Genomic DNA, 21,405 nt, shown 5'->3' on the forward strand with positions numbered 1-21,405 from the left:
TAGGGCATTTGATTTAACATCTCGGTTTAAAGGACTGGAAACTTGGTCAGGGATCAGGGTTAGTAAGATGCAGTTGGGGAAGTTACAGCTATGTTCTTGAGTCAAAGACTGGTAACATCTTTAACAGTTTTCTAAAAGCATCTGAAAAACATGAAAATGCCATCAGCTTTGCAAGAAACTGCTGTATTGGGTTTTCTTGACAGAGATAATTTGTATCCTCTGAGAGGGTACGGTCATGTAGGTCTGGGATGAGGGACTTCAGAGCCAAGGGCAGGAGCAGTTCCTGAAGTGCTGTTATTCCTGGTGTTAGCAAGAGTGCCAGCTCCTCTTCTGAACCCCTGTGGCTTAGGGGAGTCCTGGGTATGAATCAGGGCAGAGAGACCAGGGGGGTCTGTCATTAGACCACGTACAAGCTCCATTGAGGTCACTGTTTGTCAGGATTTTGTGCTCTCTGCTGCAGAGAATGGCAGCTCTGTATGATCTGTCTCCAAATGGAAAAAAACAAAAGGCAGCTTTTCTGTTTATCTTAAAATAATTAGATGTTGTTAATAGTTTTTGGATACTCTCATTTCAAATGGGAAGTGAATGCACCACTTCTCCTGCTAATCTGTGAATCCAGAGATTCACAGCATTTGGCTTGACTATTCATGATTTATTTACTTTTTAAAATTCAGACATAGGCATGCATGTGATGATTTATTCCTCCTTGTAATTGGATACAGTGATTAAATGAGCTTGCATATTATACTTCATTGTCCTTCTGGGATGTGGGCAGCCATGTCTTTAAAGCAGCAACTTGTAATGGAATTGACTCCAGCTCCTGTATATTTACTGTAATTGCTGATGTATTTTTAAAAACTGATTTGGAAGATTGCTTTTAAATATATGTTTTTATGTAGGAAGTATTTAGCTAGCTGAAGAGTTGTCCATAATCCTCAGAGTCTTCCTTTGAGATGCTTCGCTACCTTCTCTGACAGGCAGTCTTTAGTGAAAATAAATACATGCTCCCTATTTTGTAACCTGAAAGAAGCTATAGGTAGTGTTACCCCTAGCCAGGAGTGTCTGCTGGGCTGCATCTGTGGACAAGTGATTGCAGTCTGTTTAAGGAGACTGTCATCACGTAACTGATGATTTTCCATAGACTAGCCAGGGATAATATAGAAAGGATATTGCTTCTTAGTAAGAAAAAAAAAAAACCCAAAATTAAAAATGCATTTTTTAATTGGCCTTAATGACTAACTAAGCAAAGCAGTTTAATGAAAAAAGCCTTATTTGCAGAAAAAAAAATGCAGGAAGATGATGAGTTATCATTTTACATATATAGAGGCATTCAGAAGCCACAGTGTCTGCAACTGGTGCTATGCAAACACAAAGTAAGAAAGAGACAACGCTCTGCCCTGGGGAATTTACAGGATCCACTAAGAGAAGACCCCGCAACCTGGTGCAGCAGCGAGATGGGAACAGCAGCGATAGGAAGCCTTGTTAGAGAAACTGGGTATGGACACAGTTTGCAGAATTTTAAATTAGCAGGCTATCTCAGCGATGCTAGTAGTCCCAGTGTTTGAGATTGTATCTTTTAATCAAAAAAACCCAGTCCTACTAACAGTAGCTTGAGGCACTATCACTACATCTCCTTTGGCTGAGTTATTTTATGTCTACAAGTATAGCTGTGCTTACACGGCAGCCTTTGCTTCAATGAGACAATAATTTCTCTCTCTCTCCTACAGATGCACTTGTTCCCATTACTCATAGCAACACCATGTCTTTGAGAATTTGCCGCCCTGTCTCAAATTTGAAATTTGTCAGCAGATTCAAAGGTTACAGGGGTAAGGGAGAGCAAGACTGACAGACAGCTAGACGGACAGTTCAGTTGCAAAAGCCGTTTTCCTTTGGGGAACAAGAAAGAAAAAGAAATGCTGAAGGAAAGTAGGAAGTATGCTGTTGTTAGCCTATTTCATTTGAAAAGGGTTTGGAAATTTGATAGAGAAAGGTGATTTGCAGTGGGATCACCATTTGAATCTCCCGTTTGGTGGTTTTGGCCTCACTGGCAGGAGGTTGAATGCACAGGTATTGTCCACATGGGACCACGGAGAGGTGAGCAGAAGGGGAGTGAAGACACTGGGTTTGTCCTCTCAGCTTTGGCTGGTACCTCCCGCCTCAGCTGGTGCCGTCACTGAGCCTGTGCCCACCTCCCTTTCTCTGTACAGGGCAAAAATAAAGCTTGCACGTTTTACAAAAACCATGCTGGTACTTGTGGCCAAAAGGAGATACAGGAATGAAAGATGGCAGCAAGCACTAGTCATGGCCAGGTGTTGTTACCTGTAGTGGTGAGGCATGGTCCTGGAGCAGATGAGCCAAAATGCCCAGCTTAATACCATATCGTATCCGTTACCGCAGTTCACGTTTTTTACCTTTGCATCAAATTAATGTATGCTTGTACAGAAAGGTATGGTTTACATGTCGGCCGAGGAGATTCCTCGGCCCTGAGGAAGTGCAGGGAACAGCTGGCAGTGTTGATGAAGGGGTAAAACCTGAAAAAACAATTCCTACCAGATACAGAACGTATCTCTTCCATCAGATGCTTTCCAATTTGTGCATGAGAGAGACAGGATCTCGTAAGACTTGGGAAAGCAAGCTACAAAAGAAGAAAGCTGGACTATACCAGTCCAAAGTTATGCCTATCTGAGAGTTGCATTCCACGTGTATTTTTTGTGACTGAATCAATAAATAGCACTAGAAATCTGAAATAATGGCAAAAGTGAATACACACATTTAGAAAATTACCCCACCGGGCTTTCATCCAGTAATTGCTTAATATCCCTGCTTTATTTACCTGAAATAAGCAAGGCCATCAGATAAAATCCCTGAGTAATTATGGTACAGCTGAATCAACTATCTAACGCTGAGCCCTCCAGTGAGTGAAAATAGTTTGAAAATTATCAAAATAAAGGTGTTCTTTCTTCAAAGTGTAACGCTGAACTGCTTTGGCAAGCAGCTGAAGGTCCTTGCACAGGAACGCAGTTCTGCTGCCACAGGGTATGATGCCCGTGCAGGTGTTTTAATAATCACCAGCAGCTGAACTCCAGATAGTGCCTGTTCCTTGTGTCCTACCCCTGTATGATCTTTAAACCATGCAAGCAAGAACCTTTGTTACTACTTTCGTTCTGCTGTCAGTACAGGGTTGTACTGACAAACCCGATAGTTTGAAGTTGTTAGATGTTCTTAATAAATACACAGACTATGTACAAGGCGTTTTTTTTATTGCTGTCTTCCATTGAGTTGTAATAATGAGGAGAAAAGCTGGCTTTAATTACATGTTAACCTGTCATTGGAATGATTTGGGTGTCTCAGTATAGCAAGTACAGTTTCAGGTTCATTATTTAAGGACATACATCATGTAAATAAGTCTACAATTAATGTTGTGTTTTAACACTACCACCATGAAACACGTCAGGGTTTTTGGAACCCATTCACCACGTGGGAAGGCAAAATGCAGCTGCCTTATGAGTGCTCTTGACGCTCGTTGTTCTGGTTTTATGCTGTGAAGATGCACTTTGCTGCCCCGGGGAGCGGGGAGGAAGGCAGGTGCAAGAGATGTAAGATGCAAGTATGGCCCTGTTTGGGTTTTGGGTTCTTTTGGATGCCGTGTCCCTCCTGCCATCGCCCTCCCAGTACGAGGAGGTCTCTGCTGTGCGTTGTAGGTGTTTAGATATTGCGTAAGTTATTTCAGAGGTAAACTGAGCAGTCTGGCCACCAGCCTAAACTGTTGTATACCCTGGGGCAATAGGCTGGAAGTGCATCCTCCAGCCAGACTGCAGTATGCTAATGCCTCTTGGGTCTTTTATGGGGTTTGCAGGATATATTCCCTCCTCCTTGCCCCCTGCCCAGCAGAGCCTGTAACGCATCGCAGCCATGCAGCACTCTTCCTGGGCCTTTTGCCTCCCTATGTCAGAAGATGATGGCAAAGTCTCTGCCTATGAGGTTACATGACAGTGGGCCAGAGCTGCAAGACCCTAACCTAGTCTGTGTGACCCGATACACCAAAACTTTCCCACCACTTGACCCAACGCATTGCTATTTCACACGCTGGAGGAAGTCCGTGGTCTGTCCGTTAGTCTAGGGCACGTTATTGTCGTCTTTTGCAGAGATTTGGACCACATCCAACAGGTCTCGCTCCCATGAAAATGCCGTCATTCGCTTTGTCGGCAGTTCTGCCAAATCTATAGAAGCCAGGAGCGTTTTGCCCGTGGAGGCTTTGTCGTGCGAGGCTTCCCTGAAGAGATGCTGTGATGTTTACTGCACATGCTCCACGGCCACATGTTGGGGAGTTTGCACTGCTTAGCATATTTATGATAATTCGACTCCCAGGGGCAAATGAGATTCTTCATATATCTCCTTCCCTGGGCTGAAGCACAAAGAAATTTCCCCATGTTGCTTTATGGGGGGGAAATAATAGATCAAAGCTTCTTGCTAAACACTTTTAAAAATACACAGTGTGGATCCGTACATTTCTGTTCCCTTAAGGGACCTATCCTGCTGGTTGGTATGGAAAGCAGTTAGCAGCAGGTAATGGGGATAACACTGCACACTGAAGTCCAGGCGTTGCACTGACCTGCAGAGCTTTACATATGGCACTGCCATATGTAGTTTGACCTGTTCTTTATCCATATTATGTACTGGTATGGAACGTATTCTGGTCACTATACTGTAGTCGCCATAATCTGCTGGACTGGATATTGTCCAAACACAGTGGGTTTTGTAGCCTGTCATTAGGTACCGAATTTAAAACTTTTTGGGCTAATAGTCTTAACTTACTATGTATTTGAAAATACTGCCAATTAAGGGGTTTTTTTTAATATATATAGATGTTATTTTGGAGTTGTAAACGGAAAATTTGGGTTCATAGTCTCAAGAAATGTCACTGAAAAACAGGCACTTCTAAAGTATCTCAAAGACACACAAAAGAAAAACTCACTATCTTTTTTTGAAGATATGATATTTTAATATATAATATTAAATCTGAAGGTTACTGTTTCCTAGGAGTAGATTTTCCAATTCAGCGATGAGAAATACATGGTGAACTTGAAGCTTGGTTCTTCTTCAATGCCATACGACTGTTGGACAGCAAAGATGAAAAGGATGAAGATTAAGTACATCTTCCTTTATATTAACATTCTGAAAGTCAAATGTCTAGTCCAATTTTCAAGTTCCCTTTAGACTCAAATGCGTGCTGAGCCGGTGGACCTGGGGAGCGGGTTGAGCGCTTTGGCCACGAGCACCTTTGAGCAGACGCTTGGTAGGACCAAGCCTGCTCTGGCAGGTGGGGCAGTCCCTTTGTGCGCGCTGCCGTCTGTCGCGGGAGGATGGCTGTGTGCGATGACTGTGCTGCTACGAGGCAACAAAAGGTCCGAGTGGCCCCACTGAGGCAGTGGCCGCTCTTGGTGGCAGCTGAACGCGTGTCATTGAGGGGTGCGGGCTGGAGAGCATTGCATCTCTTTGGGTGCCTGGGGGAGAGGGTGGTGGCAGGGATGCAAGGAAGTCCAGGTGCAAGACAGGAGCAGAAGAGCAGAAGGTTGCCTTGCACTTGCTCATGCGACTTTCACTGAGGCAGGCTAGTGGCCACGGGGGTGGCAGGCGGTGTGCCTGCCGGGGGGCAGCCGTGAGGACAGGCCAGCAGCACGCTCTGCGTGCCCCTCTCTTCTGCCCCAGAAGGCAGCTGGACCCCAGGCAGAAGGATGAAAAGGAACCATTAAATGTTTTATCTTCAGTCCTGCTGCTCCAGGCAATCCTGGCCTGGCTAGCTTGTCTTAAACAATTGATGGAAAGAGAGGATGGTTTTTCCCCCTAAAGCACTTTGGGAGATGCCTTATGGAACAAGGGGTGGCTGCCTTCTGCAGCCAGGCTTGCGTGAGGGCTTCACCTGCGTGTTAAAGTACCTCACTTACTGTCACGTGAAGTTTTGCTGCGTGGAAAGCTTGAGTGTTTTAGTTGCAGTAGTCAAGGGCTTTTTTTAACAAAAAGTAGCAGTATCTTAGGGTGACTGCTATAGGCAATATTTCTAATACTTCAAAAAGTATAAGGCATAGTGGACTTGTCCAATAATTTCAAATAACCTCCACCATTATAGCTGCACATTAATCACTAGGGCTCCCTCCTACCTGGGGGAAAAAAAAAGAGCTTCAGATTTCTATGTGGAAAAATTAGTGCCTCATTAAAGCTAGACAAGTTTGACATTTGCTCTCTGCCTGTGGTTTCAGGGCTTTTTGTCCCTCAAACAAAATATGAAACTGCTCCAATACATGTGATAGCAGCAACTGGAATGCAACTTTAGGAGGATCTTTGACCTTACCAGACAGAATGCATTTGATTCATTTTGCAGATGTCAAAATACTGCCAGAAATCTCTGTGAGATGACCTTAGAAATTATTCCTAGTTCTGATTTTTGTGCTCTAATAAAAACTCTGGTTGTACAGGTTAAATATCTTGCCCTTATGTATTTTCTTTTTCTAAGCTGATGCCAGAAATAAATGGCTTGCTCTTTATTCCTTTGTGCATTGATTTCTCGGTGCTTCGGTGGTTAGGTGACATAACTACTATAATTGTTTTAATACATTAGCAGCAAATTATATATCGATGTTCTTTTTTCCAGTGACCTTTCTTTCTCAACATAATTTTCATTTTTTGCTTCATGCTGTGTCCATGGTGGCATAGCATTTTTAGAGGATTTGATTTTGGATTAAGGGCTAATCCTGCAGGGTCCTGAGCACCATTGCCATCTGCTGCATGCAGGGGAGATCAGGACCATGCAGCAGCCTCTTGCAGTGTCTTGCTAGATCAGATAGTAATGATAGCAGTTTGCATTTACTGTTTGTACTTGGAGACATCCTGACATTTTTAGTAAATTGCTGCGGAATTACAGATTATTGAGAAACTCCTATCTTTGAAAAGAATTGCCCTCGAATTGTTTTTCCGTTTCTGCAGAACAAGCAATTTTCTGATTACAGCTACGACTGGCTGGACATGCATTTGCATTGCTGAAAGGTTTCAGAACATTGCATAGTATTATATGAACCAAAACATGCAAAAAAATTTATGTGTAGCAGTGTCTGCCTCGAGGTATGATTATAATTTTTCTCATTTTAGAGAAAGGAGCAAGAGGGGTGACAAGAATTTATCAAGCCTAAGAGCTTTCAGTGCTGAGAGGCTGAAAAACTTGAAAATGCTGTGCTGTAGCCCTCATTTAGTTTAATTTGAGCTCAGTGAGTGAATATTTAAAACAGCAAAAAATGTCTACTCCCTATAGAATAGTAAATAATCAGCATTCATTTTACTCAGGCACAGGGAGCTCATCTGTTTGCCCAGCTGTAACCCCATCTCACAGGGCTACTTTTCTTGATGGTTGTGAGAAATGCAAGTTTTAACTATTTCTGAGCAGTTATGGCATTGCTAACCGCATCAGTGAATATTTTCTTCAAAGAAAATATTTCTAGTATGTGTTTTGAAGTCATAAGGTGCATTAGCATTATTGAGCCCAGCTTTTCAGTCATACACAGGAAGATAAAAACCCTGAAGGATTCAGTTGTTTTTGTGGTGGTGTTTTTTTTTTCCCAAATGTGCTCTGGAGGATGAGCCTTGCTAAATGTTAGAGAAGCGGTTGGCCCTGCAAGGTAGGGATGATGCAGGGAATGCAAATGAGAGCAAATTTTGAAGTTGTTGGTGATTTTTAAATTCAGAATTCTGGCTAATACTGCTAAGTGTATTAACATAAGAGGATGTCAGGAGCTGGCCATATGGTCATCCCATCATCTTTGCCATAATCGCGATCAGGAAAAGGCATAGCTAAAGAGTCTTAGAATTTGCTGTATGTTGTCTAAAATACTTTTATTTCTCTCTCTGTCTTTGTCTTTCTCAAAAAATCCACCCCCAAAACTCCGAAGAGGTCTCATTACCACACAAAACACAGAGTTTGCATTGATGTTTGAAAAATGTGTGTGTAACCCCCGTTCACATTTCATGCTGCTGGAGTTCCTACACGCTGCCTGCCCACCAATACATTATACTCAGGTTCTAACCTGCTTCAGGATGAAGAAGATCTTATGATCTCCTTCTATTTGGTGTGTTTCTGAAAGATAAATTGAGGAGTAAGGGCATTTAGCAATTTCCTTGGCTTGGAAAGCAGACGGTTTAGAGAGTAATGTTTTTAATTCAGTACACAAGTTTTCATCCTTTTACTCAGTTTAATTGCTGTAAGAGTAGTTTTAACCTAACAGTTAACTGTGAATTCCAGTGGCTTGTTCATTCAGGCAATTTTTTTTTTCTTTTTTTCCCCAATCTCCATACAGGTTTGGCCTCCTCCAGAAAATCCTTGGAGAAGGCTGAATAGCTGCTTTGCATAAAGTGGAAAAAAGACTTGCATTCCAGCACTTTATCTATATTTTCTTATAATCCAATTTAGTGTGGAATACAAGTCTGAAAAACCCTTAAATCTTTCTGTAATTCTTGCACAGCCATTCACAATGGATTTGTACAGTGCAAAAGTGGAAGAGATTTCAGTTCAGAATGGTGATAAGTCTTAAAAAAAAAAACAAACCAACCACAGATGAGCTGTTTTTCTTTGCAGTTTAACAGATTTCACTATTAGTACCCTCTCCTCAACTAACAGTATGTGATACAGACAGTCTGCAGATAAAGGAATGTATAGTCTATATGCACTGTGTCTATATGTTTATACTGCTCTGTATAAAGGAAGTTACCTTTTGTAAACCATTTAATTATAAGAAAAAAGGTTTATGCATTGTATATTTAAAATCATGTCGGGCTTCTTGTTTTGCATAGCTTTATTTTTTCTTAATATGTAAATAAGCACATAACGGCAAAGAAAGAACATGGAACCAGAAATGCTGTAGAGTGGGAAGAATAGCTTGTGAAAAGTTGCTCTGTGAAGTCTGATATGAAAAAGAATTCTTTTTCTGTTGAAAAGGTTCTTGTCACCTTGGCAATCACAGTTTGTCACTGAAAGTGGGAGGACTTCTCTGGCTTACTTTTCACCAGGTTTAGGGGGTTTTTTTGGTAGCTATTGAGAAGCAGCAGAACAAAAAGTATTGAGGATGTAACAGGGTGATCAGAAAACCAGGACAAACTCGAATTTGTCTTCAAGTTATCTCTTCTTGCGGGTATAAAGGGATTAATGGCTCAGTGCTGGCATGGTTATGTGATTATATCTGGCTTAGGTGGACAGGGTGTCTAATATTAGCAATAGAGCAATAGGTATACTCGGAATACAGTTTGGACTATTGAGCATATTTGTAATGTAAATGCGTATACAGTATTGTTTTAGCTGTGCTGGTCTAAAGACACTGGTTGGTGCACATGCATGCTAGTAAATAATACATGGACATCCAAATTGCTAGGTGGGTAGTTAGAGAGGTGTATCTACCTGTAAGACTGGAGTATTTCCCTACTTTTCCTTCTTTACTCCTTACTTTACTTTATTTACTGAAATATTTGCTTTTTAAAAGCTGTCCTGAGATACATTTAATAAAAAGAAATTAACTTTTACACCATTTGACAATCGCATTTCCTTTAGATTAAGTCTCTTTTCATGTTTACGTGGCAAGCCATTAATGTGAGACTGCTCCATTGATGCCTTGTACTGCTGTGGTAGTTTAAGAAAATGCTCGAGAAGAGCTTACAGGTGTTAGGCATGGCAACACCACGAAGTGTACTGCCTGATTTCTTAAATGTGCATCGTGGACGATTTCTGGCTACACATCCAAACTCAGTTCTGTCCTAAGGCTTACTAATTGATAGCCTGCCTAGAGAAGAGGGTGGAGAAGGGAGAAAAGAAACCACTGAAAAATCAAATTTGGTGTGTAAACCCACGTGAGAAACCCGTTCTACCCTCCTGGCATTTAAAAGCATGCCCTCACATTGAGTTGGCATGTGCGGAGTTGCCCTTTCGGAGAGAAAGGGTCTGATCTGGTTAGAGAGGTTAGTGGGCACATGGAAAGTAGCAGGGAACTCTCTGATTTTTGAAGTACAGGGGGATGTACCATGTGTTATTTATCCAAATATATGACCATTTATTGTCTCTGGGACTCAAGGTCCCCCTCCCCCACCGAATTCACCGTCGTTGCCGTGAGCTGTCGTCACCGTACACACGCAATACAGTTGCAGCTTCTCTCGTAGGCATATTGCTGGGTCCCTTAGTCAGGAGGCAAAAGCCAACGTTCCCTGGGTACTTCATGTGTGTCAGAACATCCCATGTCTATATCGCTCTTGCCATCCCTCAGCCACCCTGAGTGTACCTTGCAGAAGGACTTCTACGTGTATCCCAGGAAGGTGGGACGGTCGTTACTGACTGCTCCCAGGGAGGTCAGTGTCTGTGCTGCCTTAATTCACCTGGGGAAAGCGGGGGGGACAGCCTGTGAGAAACTGTCTCGGGAGAAGCTGGTGTGACTTGGTTATTTAATACCAAACAAGCAGAGTGCCTGCTTTTTGTATGATTTTTATGCTACGGTACTCACATTCAGTGTGGTGAGATTGCTGCCGAAGGCTGCCCCCGAAGAGCTGCAAGAACAGGAGCCCATTGAACTCGTGCTGGTTCTGTTGCATGTCTTAATGAAGCTTTAAAATGCTTGAAATTGTCTTTGAAATGAAGTATTCCATAGCTGCAAGCTAACTGCATACTTTGTAATAATTGCTTAGCCAAATAAAGAAAAATTGTGAGGAACAAAGAAAAATCAGATTGATGGCTAGAAGAAAATGATTAAATAAAAAATTCATGAAGAAGAGAAATTTAAAAAAAGCATGGCATCACAGGCTTTTGCACAAAGACTTCCCTTCCAATGGGATTTTTTCTTTTCCAACTATTTCTGTGCATTTTACTCTCCCTGTTTGCTACGAATATTAGAAAAACTTTTTCTGTGGGAATAGTGGGGAAGATGGTCACAAATTTATGCAGAAACTGGGGCACAGAGTAAAATTCAAAAGCAGAGGTATGCATTTCACTGCCGTTCTGAGTGGGGGTATGGTGCACTGTAAATAATTAATGATTCAACTGGAATTGCCTTTTTTTAAACTCTTAAATCAACTGTAACTAAACAGAAAAACCCCAGAAAGACTTCTGTTCATAATTATCAGCCCAACTTGTATGTTTAGAGCCCATCCTCATTCAAATTTACTGCTCTTAGTGGCTGTTGATAACACAGAATGAAAAATTTGGTGTGAATAAATTCTCTCGTGCTTAGCCTTTCTCTCTGTTTGCAGGTTAGGACCAGCAGATCATTATTTGTGGACATGTATTAATGTCCAAAAGTATCTGAGAAGTGTGCAAACATTTGTTTTGAACAAATTATTTTTGAAGAATCAGTATACCCTCAGGTCTTGTGTCCTTGCTATGGCATGAAAAAACATTCTGGCATGATTTTAAATTACAGTGCATTTAGGAAGAAAATACAGAAGATAGTTACAGTGAACAGTAGGACTTGAGGGAAATACCTACAAGCTAGTACAGGCATTTTAAAATAGGAATATTACTGTAAAGTCTTTAGGTGACGTGTGGTAATAGATATTTAATCTAGCCAAAGCACTTTCATTGCTTACTTGTTAAAGTAATTTAATGGATGAGTGATGCTATTAACGGACCACATGCAGAATCCAGACTATTTTTGTTCAAAACATTCTTTTAGGGTTTAAATTTCTAAACAAGCTCAAGAGGCAATTTGAAGAGATCTAGCCTATATGCAAGCTATGGGAATCAACATTTGTGAACTTTTCTTCTTCTTCTTAGCATTTCCTCTGCATTTAGAAGAAAAAGGAAATCACTCTGTATACTTATGTACGACTTTAAGTCATCTGACTGATACGCCTTGTTTTGAGAAGGTTGTTAGAAGCCAGAGACTGAATAAATAGATGTATGTGATTGAGCATGCAGAGAGGAAGAGTTAAACAGAGAGCTTAAAAACACTTGTAAGTGATCTGAACAAACATGCAATTTTAATCTTCCCTTCATTAATTTTTTTGGGAGAGTTGCATTAGTAATATCTGTAGCATAGTTCTTGCAAAAAGTTTAAGCAAAAAAGCAAAAACCTTAAATCTAAGCAAAACCAGCCTTTCTTCCCTCCCCAGCACTTTGGGTTGCAGGAAGGATTGAAGATAAAAATCTGGAAAACAGATGATCAGGTAATAAATACAAACTTTTAAGTTGGTATTTTAACACCAGTTAGTATGATAAAAGTCCTGCTATTTTGAACAGTTGCAGAAGTTCATTGATAACCATTGCAGTTTTCCTTCAGCTAGTACTTCATTTCTTTTCTGAACACATGGCTATGTATTGCTGAAACTCAGGTATCGCCTATACAGAGTATAGACTTGGGGAAATAATCTGCTGTAAATGTCTCTGACTTCATGAGGATCACTGCACGGTCACATAGTTTAGTGAAGAATTAAAATGTGGTTGTTGACTCCAAGATCAGCCGTTTCCAAATAAATGTTTGTGAAACCTCCAACTTTAATAGCTGCATTGTATCGCCCAAAAGATGTGCAACAGAATGAATAGATGACCTTTCACATAGAGAACAAGCTGTTCACAATGTCTTTTTTATTTACTGAGACAAAATATTCTTTTTATACAGAGATAATACTTTCCACCGTTTTTAACAATGTTGATGAAATGTAAAGAATTTAATTGTTTTGTTTCTGAATGCAAGGGGTTTTAGCTGTGCGTCTTCAGATCAGGACTCTTGTTAGACCAGCTGTGTTAAATGCATTGATCTATCTAGATTTTGTTCTTTTTTTAAAGACAATGTAGGTATTTTGAATCCCATGCTCACAGGCTGGGATGTCGTTAGCTATCCATCCATGTGATAGCCACATGATACCTGGCTTTGAATGATATATGGGTGAATTCTTATTGCCATCCTGCACCACAGCTGTGGGGTCAATAATTTACTGACAAGGAGGTCCAAGGCAGCTGTAACTGAAATTGGTCTAAATTATTGTGAAATTGCAGCCTTATCGTGAAAAGCTGCTGGGATGCTGCTGCGCACGTGTATACAAGCACTACCTTGGACCGGCACAGATCATGAACAAATGGTGAGAAAATCGGGATAATGAAATGGGGACTCAGCCTTATCCCTTTTAATGTGAGGTATGGCTTGGCCCTTAGTCTTTACAGTTGTAAATCCACCACTTAAATCGCAACGGGATAATTGGTACTAACTAGTAACAACTAGTTACAGTAGTAAAGTATTTTTTGCTCTGTAATATAACCAGAATTACTTCTGTTATTGTTCAGCTGCTGCTGTTCCTGTTGTTGTCCAAACCTGTGCTCTTGTGAAAGGAAACACGGTATATTTGCTGGTATTCAAAGAAATACAGTGAACAGGAACTCTTCAAAACTCGAGGAAAGCCTTGCCATTTTGGGAAGAAAAAACAAAACAAAAAAACTCGAACACAAACATTTTTATTTGGGGGTTGAAAAGATCAATGTAATTCTCTTGTCTGTTTGCAGGAAGCTAAAGATTTTGTTGTTTGTGAACCAAATACAAATTGATTCCTGGATCAGCCATCATAGATGAGTAATCTATTAAAATTGGAAGGAAGTTTATTAAAGAACTGTAGAATATTTTCAGTTCGAAGGGATCTGTGAAGACATCTCGTCCAGCTCCTGCTCGAAGCAGGTCCAGTAAAATCAGGATGCTCAGGGCATCCCCAGGCAAGCCCTGTATATACCTGATGTTGGATAGTCTGTCTAGGCAACGTGTCCCAGTGCTTGACCCTCTTCACAGGAGAAAAAAACCAAAAAATCCCTTGTATCTAGGCAAATCTTATATTGTTGCAATCTCTGATGGTTGCCCCTTGTCATTTTGCTGCACACCTCCAGGAAAAGTCTGGCTTGGCCTTATTTCTACTCTGCCTTTGAGTTGAAGACCACCGCAAGATTGCCCCCGAGTCCTCTCACCCTAGAGCAAACATAGTCCTTTCTCAGCCTCCCTGCTGTGTGCGGTAAAGGTTTGGAAGAATCCTAAAACTAATGTGGCATGGGAATGAGGAATGAGGACGTTACACTGAGGCCCGAACCATCAGTGCGGTTCCTCCTGAGAGCCGGAGCTGCTACAGCTGCAGTGGGTGGAGACGGCTGAAGTATCATGGTCACAGAACCATAGAATCTTTGGGTTGGAAGGGACCTTTAGAGGCCATCTAGTCCAACCCCCTTGCAATGAGCAGGGACATCTTCAACTAGACCAGGTTGCTCAGAGCCCCGTCCAACCTGACCTGTAATGTTTCCAGGGATGGGAAATAAGGTGGTTCAACTATTTATTTGAAAGGAAAAAATCCCTCACTTTAGGAATTCAACTTTCTAAAAATTAAGTATGCGTTTAAGTGAATAATCATTCATTCTGACCAGAAGAGCTACAGTATGATGAGCTGGGCCCCAAGGAGAAATAAGCAAACTCAAATCCCATCACAGAATGCTGAAGTACCTTCAGCCCATTTTTGTAACACTGATGGAAACCAGATGGAGGAAGAAACCTTCCATAATGTAATTAAATAAACCTTAGAGGAAACTACTCAGCACTTATGGTGGTGGCCACAAGACTAACGAGCTAAAGATATGAATATCTTTAATTCATGCATCTCAACTACTCTGTGTAGATGTTAATCACAGGACATGGCAATGACAGTTTTCTCTCTCCTATTACTAAAAGCTTCTGAATTTCCAGAACAACTTAGCTGGTGGAAAGGTTGCTTTGCCTGCAGCAGCGCCAACCAGGAGGGTGGTGTTCGTGATAAGGACTCTTTCTTACTGATTCCTGAACTGCGGCTTATTTTCCTGCTTGTTGGTTCCTTGAGAAATGAGGATGTGCTTGTTAAATAGGGATCTGATCTCTGCAGTGGCAGCATGTTGTTAACTGTTTGAAACTTGAAGATTGATATATTCCGTACGCTTTGGACTTCTGTTTTCAGGGGGGATCCTATTCCTGCCATGCGCGCTAACAGGAGCAGATACTCTCTTCCTCCTCTCAGTGATATATTCTACCTTGGGCTTTTTTGTCTTCCTCTGCAGAAACTCTCCTGGATGACTTCCTTCTCACGTACACAGTCTTCATGACGACTGATGACTTGTGCCAGGCGCTTCTGAGGCAATATCCTTTTATTAAGTGTTACACCTAGGTTTGTGTATTGTTAAGCCTTATATCAAATGTTGTAAACTGCATGCCTGGGCTAATTGGTTTTGCTCTTTGCATATTGATATTATTGAAATACAAACCCTGCATGATTATTTTGAGGTTGCATGTAAAAATGGTGAAAAAGAGAACGATTGTCTAGTATTTACTATGGCACACTTAACAGGTGGACTGCACCTGGGGTTTTGGTATCAGACCCCAAGAAGTGCATGAACAAATAGGAGAAACTTCAGAAGAAAGCAATGGGAATTATCTGTATTCTAGGAAAAAAAGACCTACAAAGAAAGATTGAAAGAATTGGGATTGTTCTACTGAAAAAGGGAAACCATGAATGGGACAGTCTTCAGGTACCAAAGGGGAAGGGAAGAATCTGTTCCCATATCACTGCTGGATGGGACAAGAGGCAGTGAGATGAAATTGCTACAAGACAGTTTCATGTTAGATACCAGGAAATACTATTTTTTTACATTAAGAAAAGAAACACTGGAGTGGAAAATGTGTGAGACAGTAGAATCTTTGATATTAGAGAATACTAAGAAGAAGAAACTAGAAATGTATTTTAAGGATAACCTAGGATGTACTTGAGCCTCTCTTAGGGTGTACTAGTTAGGGTGGACTTGGATGGACTAGTTTAGCTGATCTTACAAGGTCTCTTCTCCAGTCCAATTTTCATAAGGTTTTATGGTACTTGGAGTTTGATTCAAATCTGTAGCTTCCCAAAGTTCAGGTTAGATTGTTTTCTTAACTCAAATGGTTTGTGGAGGAAAAGATTCAGACTGGAAACATTAAATCCAAATCTGGGTATGAATCCCCCTAATTGGCACGTGCCTGTATATAGAGAGATGTATACGCGTTTATGAACATTTAGAATTTGCATAGCTGAGGAATCAATGAACAGAAAAATCCTGCTCTAAAGTTGCATGTACAAAGCTAAAGCTGCCTCTGAATAAACCTATGTCCAAAACATACACATTTGTGTATGTGCATACTTATTTCACAAGAATGCTTGAAAGATCTATTGAAACAGATGCCTAACTCATAGCAGCAATGTAATCTTACGTCTGCTGGTTTTGTTTAAAAGATATGTAAGCCTTTATAACTGTTACAAAATCACACTTAAAATGGGGTTAAAACCTATCCAGACCTGTATGTTAATTATTAGAATACCTATATCTGTGTAATACATTTCAGAATGTGTGAAGAGAAGAAAGGAAAAGTAAGTGTTTACAATCTCTGCTCTTTTTGTCATGTGATACAGTATGTAAGTCTAACTCATTCTGAGATAAAAGAAATTTTTCCTTTTATTTCCAATTACTTCCATAAGCTATGGAGTATTGTTTGAATGAACTTGTAGCCATAAAATGAACTTGCCTTTTTTTTTTTCTTTTTTTTTTTCCTCTTTACGTTTTGTGGTGAAAACATCATCTATTCATCTAATAAAAGAAAGAATACCAAAGGGAGGGGAACAATGTATGAAGTAGGTATCTTCTGTCATTTGGTGTTTTTGCTTTGCGAATAGAGGACAATGGTGGAAATAGATATTTTCACCTTTTTAAAATTTTAATAGTGTTATTTCTGCAGATAGTGTAATTTGTGCAGGGAAAAAGAAACCGACTTCCTCTGCCTGGGTTGTTTTTTTGTTGTTGTTAATGATGCATTGGCCTCCTTCCCACAGACATTCACGTTGGCAATCTGTGCAGGACAAAGGTTCGTTCCCCATTCTGGAGAAAAGATATGACTCAACATTGTATAATTCCTTTTGAATTGATTTTACTTTTATAGACTTGCCTCTCTAATCTATGAAGGAAAAAAACCCCATTGGCTCAGAGGATGAACTGACATTTCTATTACTGAGGATTTCATTCCAAAAAGTTGATGGAACTCCTAAAGCTCCAGATGGGATAAACCAGTTAAAACTGAGCAATATAGTGAAAAAAATCTTTCATTAGCAAACAAGAGGATTGCAAAGTCTTTCCCATCACTTCATTTTTAAGTTTCAGTGAGACCTTAGTATTTGTTCCTTAACCTACTGTACCTATTGTGCTAAGAACCACCAAGGGAAAGAAGACGACTCTGATGTGTCCTGTAGAAAACGAAAGGTCTTGCATTTGGTGTCTCAGTGGACTTCTCTCTACAAAGATTGGTTACATGAAGATGAGCATTTAAAACAATTTTTAAAGGTATTGAAACACTTCTCAGCGCTGTTTAATTAATATACTGTGTCTAAAAAGCCCCAACAGCAAAAATCTGTAAAGCGTAATTTTTCATACTTAAATTTTTTCCATGAAATCTATAATAAAAAAATGATTTACATGTGTCTTCCTTGCATGCCTTGGAGGTAGTCAGTTTGAACAGAAAATCTGCAATGTCAATACATTCAGCGTCAAAAACATTACTTTCAGATATGAAACTTACTGAACTCCATGGTCTCTAGAAAATGGGAAAATTTAGGAAGGTAAGAGAACTATAAAGACCTCTAGGTTCCTTGGACACTCTGGTTGTGTCTGCCAGAACAGGGTCTACAGTCATTATCCAGGGGATCACAGATAAAGAGCTTTGTGGTCCTTGTAAGACATGCTACTTTGACTGAGTGAAACGCTATTCCACAGTGTTTGTCAGGTGCACACAGAGCGCAGTACTGCTTTATGTATTTTTAATAAATAAAATTATGTTCTTACTTATTAGCAAGGATCTTCTGATCTTTCTGAAGGAGTCCCAAAAGCTTTTATAACTCCCTTGTAAATTTGCAAATAGCCATGTCATCACTGACCCAAGATCCATCTGGTTGTTGGGTTTTTGGTTTTTGTTTTTTTTTTTTCCCCTGCTTGTTGAAAGATGAAAGTATTTTAGGAGACTTTGCAGGATCTTCCACGTTTCCTGGTGAGATTCTTTGTCTGCAACTGGAGATTTTCTTAAGGGCCTTTTTGTTCTCTTCAATCATTTGCTCGAGACAGGGGGATGAAACTTTGAACTAAATTTGAAGAAAGTCTTGTGCTTCCTGTTTTGTTTTGGTTTTGGACTAGGACACACTGCATATGGAAGCAGAGACCTTCGTATTTTTGCTGTTTGGTGCTAGGTGTGTACTGGAAAGTGGGCATCATTGCAGCTGTCAGGTTACACTGCGTTGCACCTACCTTGATGCAGGACTTGTCTTTATGGCCATGGAGGTGTGTGACTGTGTGTTGTCACACAGCTGCTCTGCTTGAGGCTTCTGTGCAATGTTAAACAGCAATAATGTTAATGACGGTTGAATATACGTGCAAACACAATATATAGGATTGTAGGCCAGAACCACTCATGCTGAAATTTATGAAGTAGGAGTGTTAATTGGGCTGAAGCAAACCTGATGACTCAGGATCACACATACGATCCTCATTTTCTTAGAAGAGAAAGAGAAGAATCTATGTGCAGATTCTGAAAAAGTCTAGAGAAAATATTTCCTACAATTTCAATCATGAAAGCCGATACAGTTTATTTATCTCTTATCTGACGTAGTGACTTTTACATTTAACTGAGGTTCCTGATCGATGATACTCAGATAATGCCTCCCCCAAAAATAAGAAGCAGGGTTGGTTTGTTAAATTTCTCTATTTATTTATTTATTTATTGTTGTACAACTAGGAGTATGTTGTTATTGGCTTGTGAGAGACATCAACTCAATTTAAAATGCATGCAAGTGTGAGAAAAAGTGAAGTTTTAAGTGTCGTAATCAAATGAACCTGTTTGTTACCATTTTTGGATAAGTGATGTTGTGGTATGTTCTCATGCTTGAGGATGTGTTCTTCTGACCTAACCCAGATTTCACATTAACAGCCACAAGTGCCATTTTAAATCTTCCTGTTGCAGACTAATGAGTGTCAACATTTAGCCCTCTCGCTTGCTGATGATAGAAAGAGTTTTTCACCAAAGGCAAGCTGAATATTGACCCATCTGGAAATTTAAACAGGAGCATTCTCTCCTTATGGGACTTGCATAAATACAATAAATAAATTTTGGTTTTGTAGGCTAGTGCCTGAATTGATTGACACCACTGATGTGATGCCTTAGATTTATGTTTGAGTTATCAGATGTTTGCAAATACTGTTTTGTTTTGTAGACGATATACAGGAATGTGTTAGATGATGTATATGAATATCCCATTCTTGAGAAGGAACTGAAAGAATTTCAGAAGATACTTGGCATGCATCGTCGTCAGTAAGTATTGATTATATTTGTGATCAAGTCTGCTTTTATTTAGAGTGTAACTTATTTTTGTTGTACCTTGCTGTAATTCAGGAAGGATAAAGTGATGAGTGATACAAGTACCATATTCATTTTTATAAATCATGTCGTCTTTAAACTAAAGCTAGATTATTCAGTCTTCTCTGATGTTTGCTGGGTGGTGTGTGGTTCAAAAAAAAGTTCAGCAGTGACTCCCCTCAATTTTGCTTGGGATGACTTGCAAGTAGAGTGATGCTTTGTGGAAAAGCTGGTGAAATTTCCCTCAGAAGCTGCAGTCTGTGATTTCAGATGGTACATTCATTCTCATTCTCTCTCTGCAATCTGCAGTACTGAGAAGCAAGTCTCTCTTGCAATACTTGTCTCAGGGTTATTATTTTACTAATAATTATGGTATTTATAAAAGATACTTCCTTGACACATTTTTCCAACAAATGGAGTTTGTTTCTGTGGTTTGACTGTTGGGGAAATGGAAAGAGCTGTGTCCTTGAGGGTGACCCTGGCTGCTTACCCCGGGGGCCCAAGCTGTGTCCGTGTTCTCGGGCAGCTCACGGGCTGCATTGCTTGTCACTACATCAATTGTGCCACTCACAGAAAAGTTTTCTGGCTGAGCCAGGCACCCTTAGCTTTCCCTGAAGGAGGTCTGCAGCCATTCTGCGGTGGCCATTTAATGTTAAAAACTTTGTGACGTTGTAAACTTTGTAATAGCTAAAACTTCCTTTTCCTAATCTTTGGCTGGAAAGAATAATTTGGATTTTCCTTTTTGTTTCAGCACTGTAGATGAGTATTCACCTCACCGAAAGGTAATGCAAACCTGATCGTTGCTGGTTGCTAGATAACTTCTCATCTCACTTTCTCCCCTTCTGCCCACTTCACTCTCTTTTCTTGGCTTCTCAATTGAAAGTGACTGGTGGCCAAAAACATGACAGGATACATCAGCGAGGTTAGGCCTGCAACATTAAGGATTTTTTTTTTTTTTCTGCCAGTGCAGCTTGGATATCAGCTGTGTGAGCTAACCTGCAATGGCTGTGGCACTATTAGCATCTTAATAAGATGCTCTGAGATGTCAACATTCAGGAGAGGCCTGGGAGCATGTTCCCACCAGGCTGGGGAGATCTATCAACCTGGGCAAACCAGGCTGAGCACAGGCATTGACTGTGGATGTCAAGTAGACAGGGCACAGCGGGGGATTTGTTGTGACAGGGACAGAGAAAGAAAGAGAGGAACAGGAATCTATTTAACCAGAGGGAGAAGATGCAGCCAGAGAAAGTTGGCATACAAACTGCACAGAGGTGAGTTGCTGTGCTTGTGAAATTTACTGGGCTGAAGTGTGTAATAAGCTTAAAATGTTACTGCAGAGATGTGGAAGGCAGAACATGAGATTGTAGTGAAATTGCTAAATAGGCTGATTGGTACATAGGAAAGAATAAGTGTATAAGATACAGGCTCTGAACATGGCTACAGAGAACCTTGGACTGTGCGGGCAGCTTAGCCTGGGCATGTCCCACTTCCTCCAAAATCCCCACCGTGGCCACTGTTTAGTAAGGCAGCTCCCAGTTCACTGATCCAAGACAGGGTGGGTGGATTTCCTATACAGAAACCTTTTTGGCCAGATGTATGGGGCTGAATGCTGTGTGTTGTGTGAATTACTGCTTTGTAAAGGGCAGGGGTGCAGAGAGTCACTGTTGTAATTTTTTTTTTTTTTTTTCCTTCTGCCACACTCCCTCACAGAATAAAACCTTTTTCCACCACTTCAGCCTAAAGGAGAACTGGCTGCAGCACAGAGGAACCATGAATGAAACAGAAGAAAGTAAGTATGAATGAAAGAGTGGACGAGAAACTCCAAAACTGCAAAATTGTTTCTCAAGAGCTGCCCATAATGTACATTTTTTTTCGACTGACACACAGCTTCTGAACAGGACCTCAGGGCCACAAAAGAAGAAAGATTTGATTGTGTAAGGTTACCTTTCCACCTCCTACTCTGCAGGGGTTCAGC

At 40.6% G+C, this 21,405-nt stretch overlaps 1 protein-coding gene across 1 annotated transcript in view; it reads left to right on the plus strand.

The window, feature by feature from the left end:
- Nucleotides 1–14,674: 14,674 nt before the first annotated feature.
- Nucleotides 14,675–21,405, plus strand: part of RAPGEF5 (Rap guanine nucleotide exchange factor (GEF) 5) — a 36,113-nt gene continuing 29,382 nt past the window's right edge. The window contains exons 1-6 of the mRNA XM_010293061.1: nucleotides 14,675–14,801; nucleotides 15,068–15,149; nucleotides 17,227–17,371; nucleotides 19,288–19,385; nucleotides 20,182–20,212; nucleotides 21,141–21,219. Coding sequence (XP_010291363.1) covers nucleotides 14,675–14,801; nucleotides 15,068–15,149; nucleotides 17,227–17,371; nucleotides 19,288–19,385; nucleotides 20,182–20,212; nucleotides 21,141–21,219 — 562 coding nt within the window. The remainder of the gene's footprint in view (nucleotides 14,802–15,067; nucleotides 15,150–17,226; nucleotides 17,372–19,287; nucleotides 19,386–20,181; nucleotides 20,213–21,140; nucleotides 21,220–21,405) is intronic.

Source organism: Phaethon lepturus, unplaced genomic scaffold, assembly GCF_000687285.1.
Source record: "Phaethon lepturus isolate BGI_N335 unplaced genomic scaffold, ASM68728v1 scaffold14678, whole genome shotgun sequence".
NCBI lineage: Eukaryota > Metazoa > Chordata > Aves > Phaethontiformes > Phaethontidae > Phaethon > Phaethon lepturus.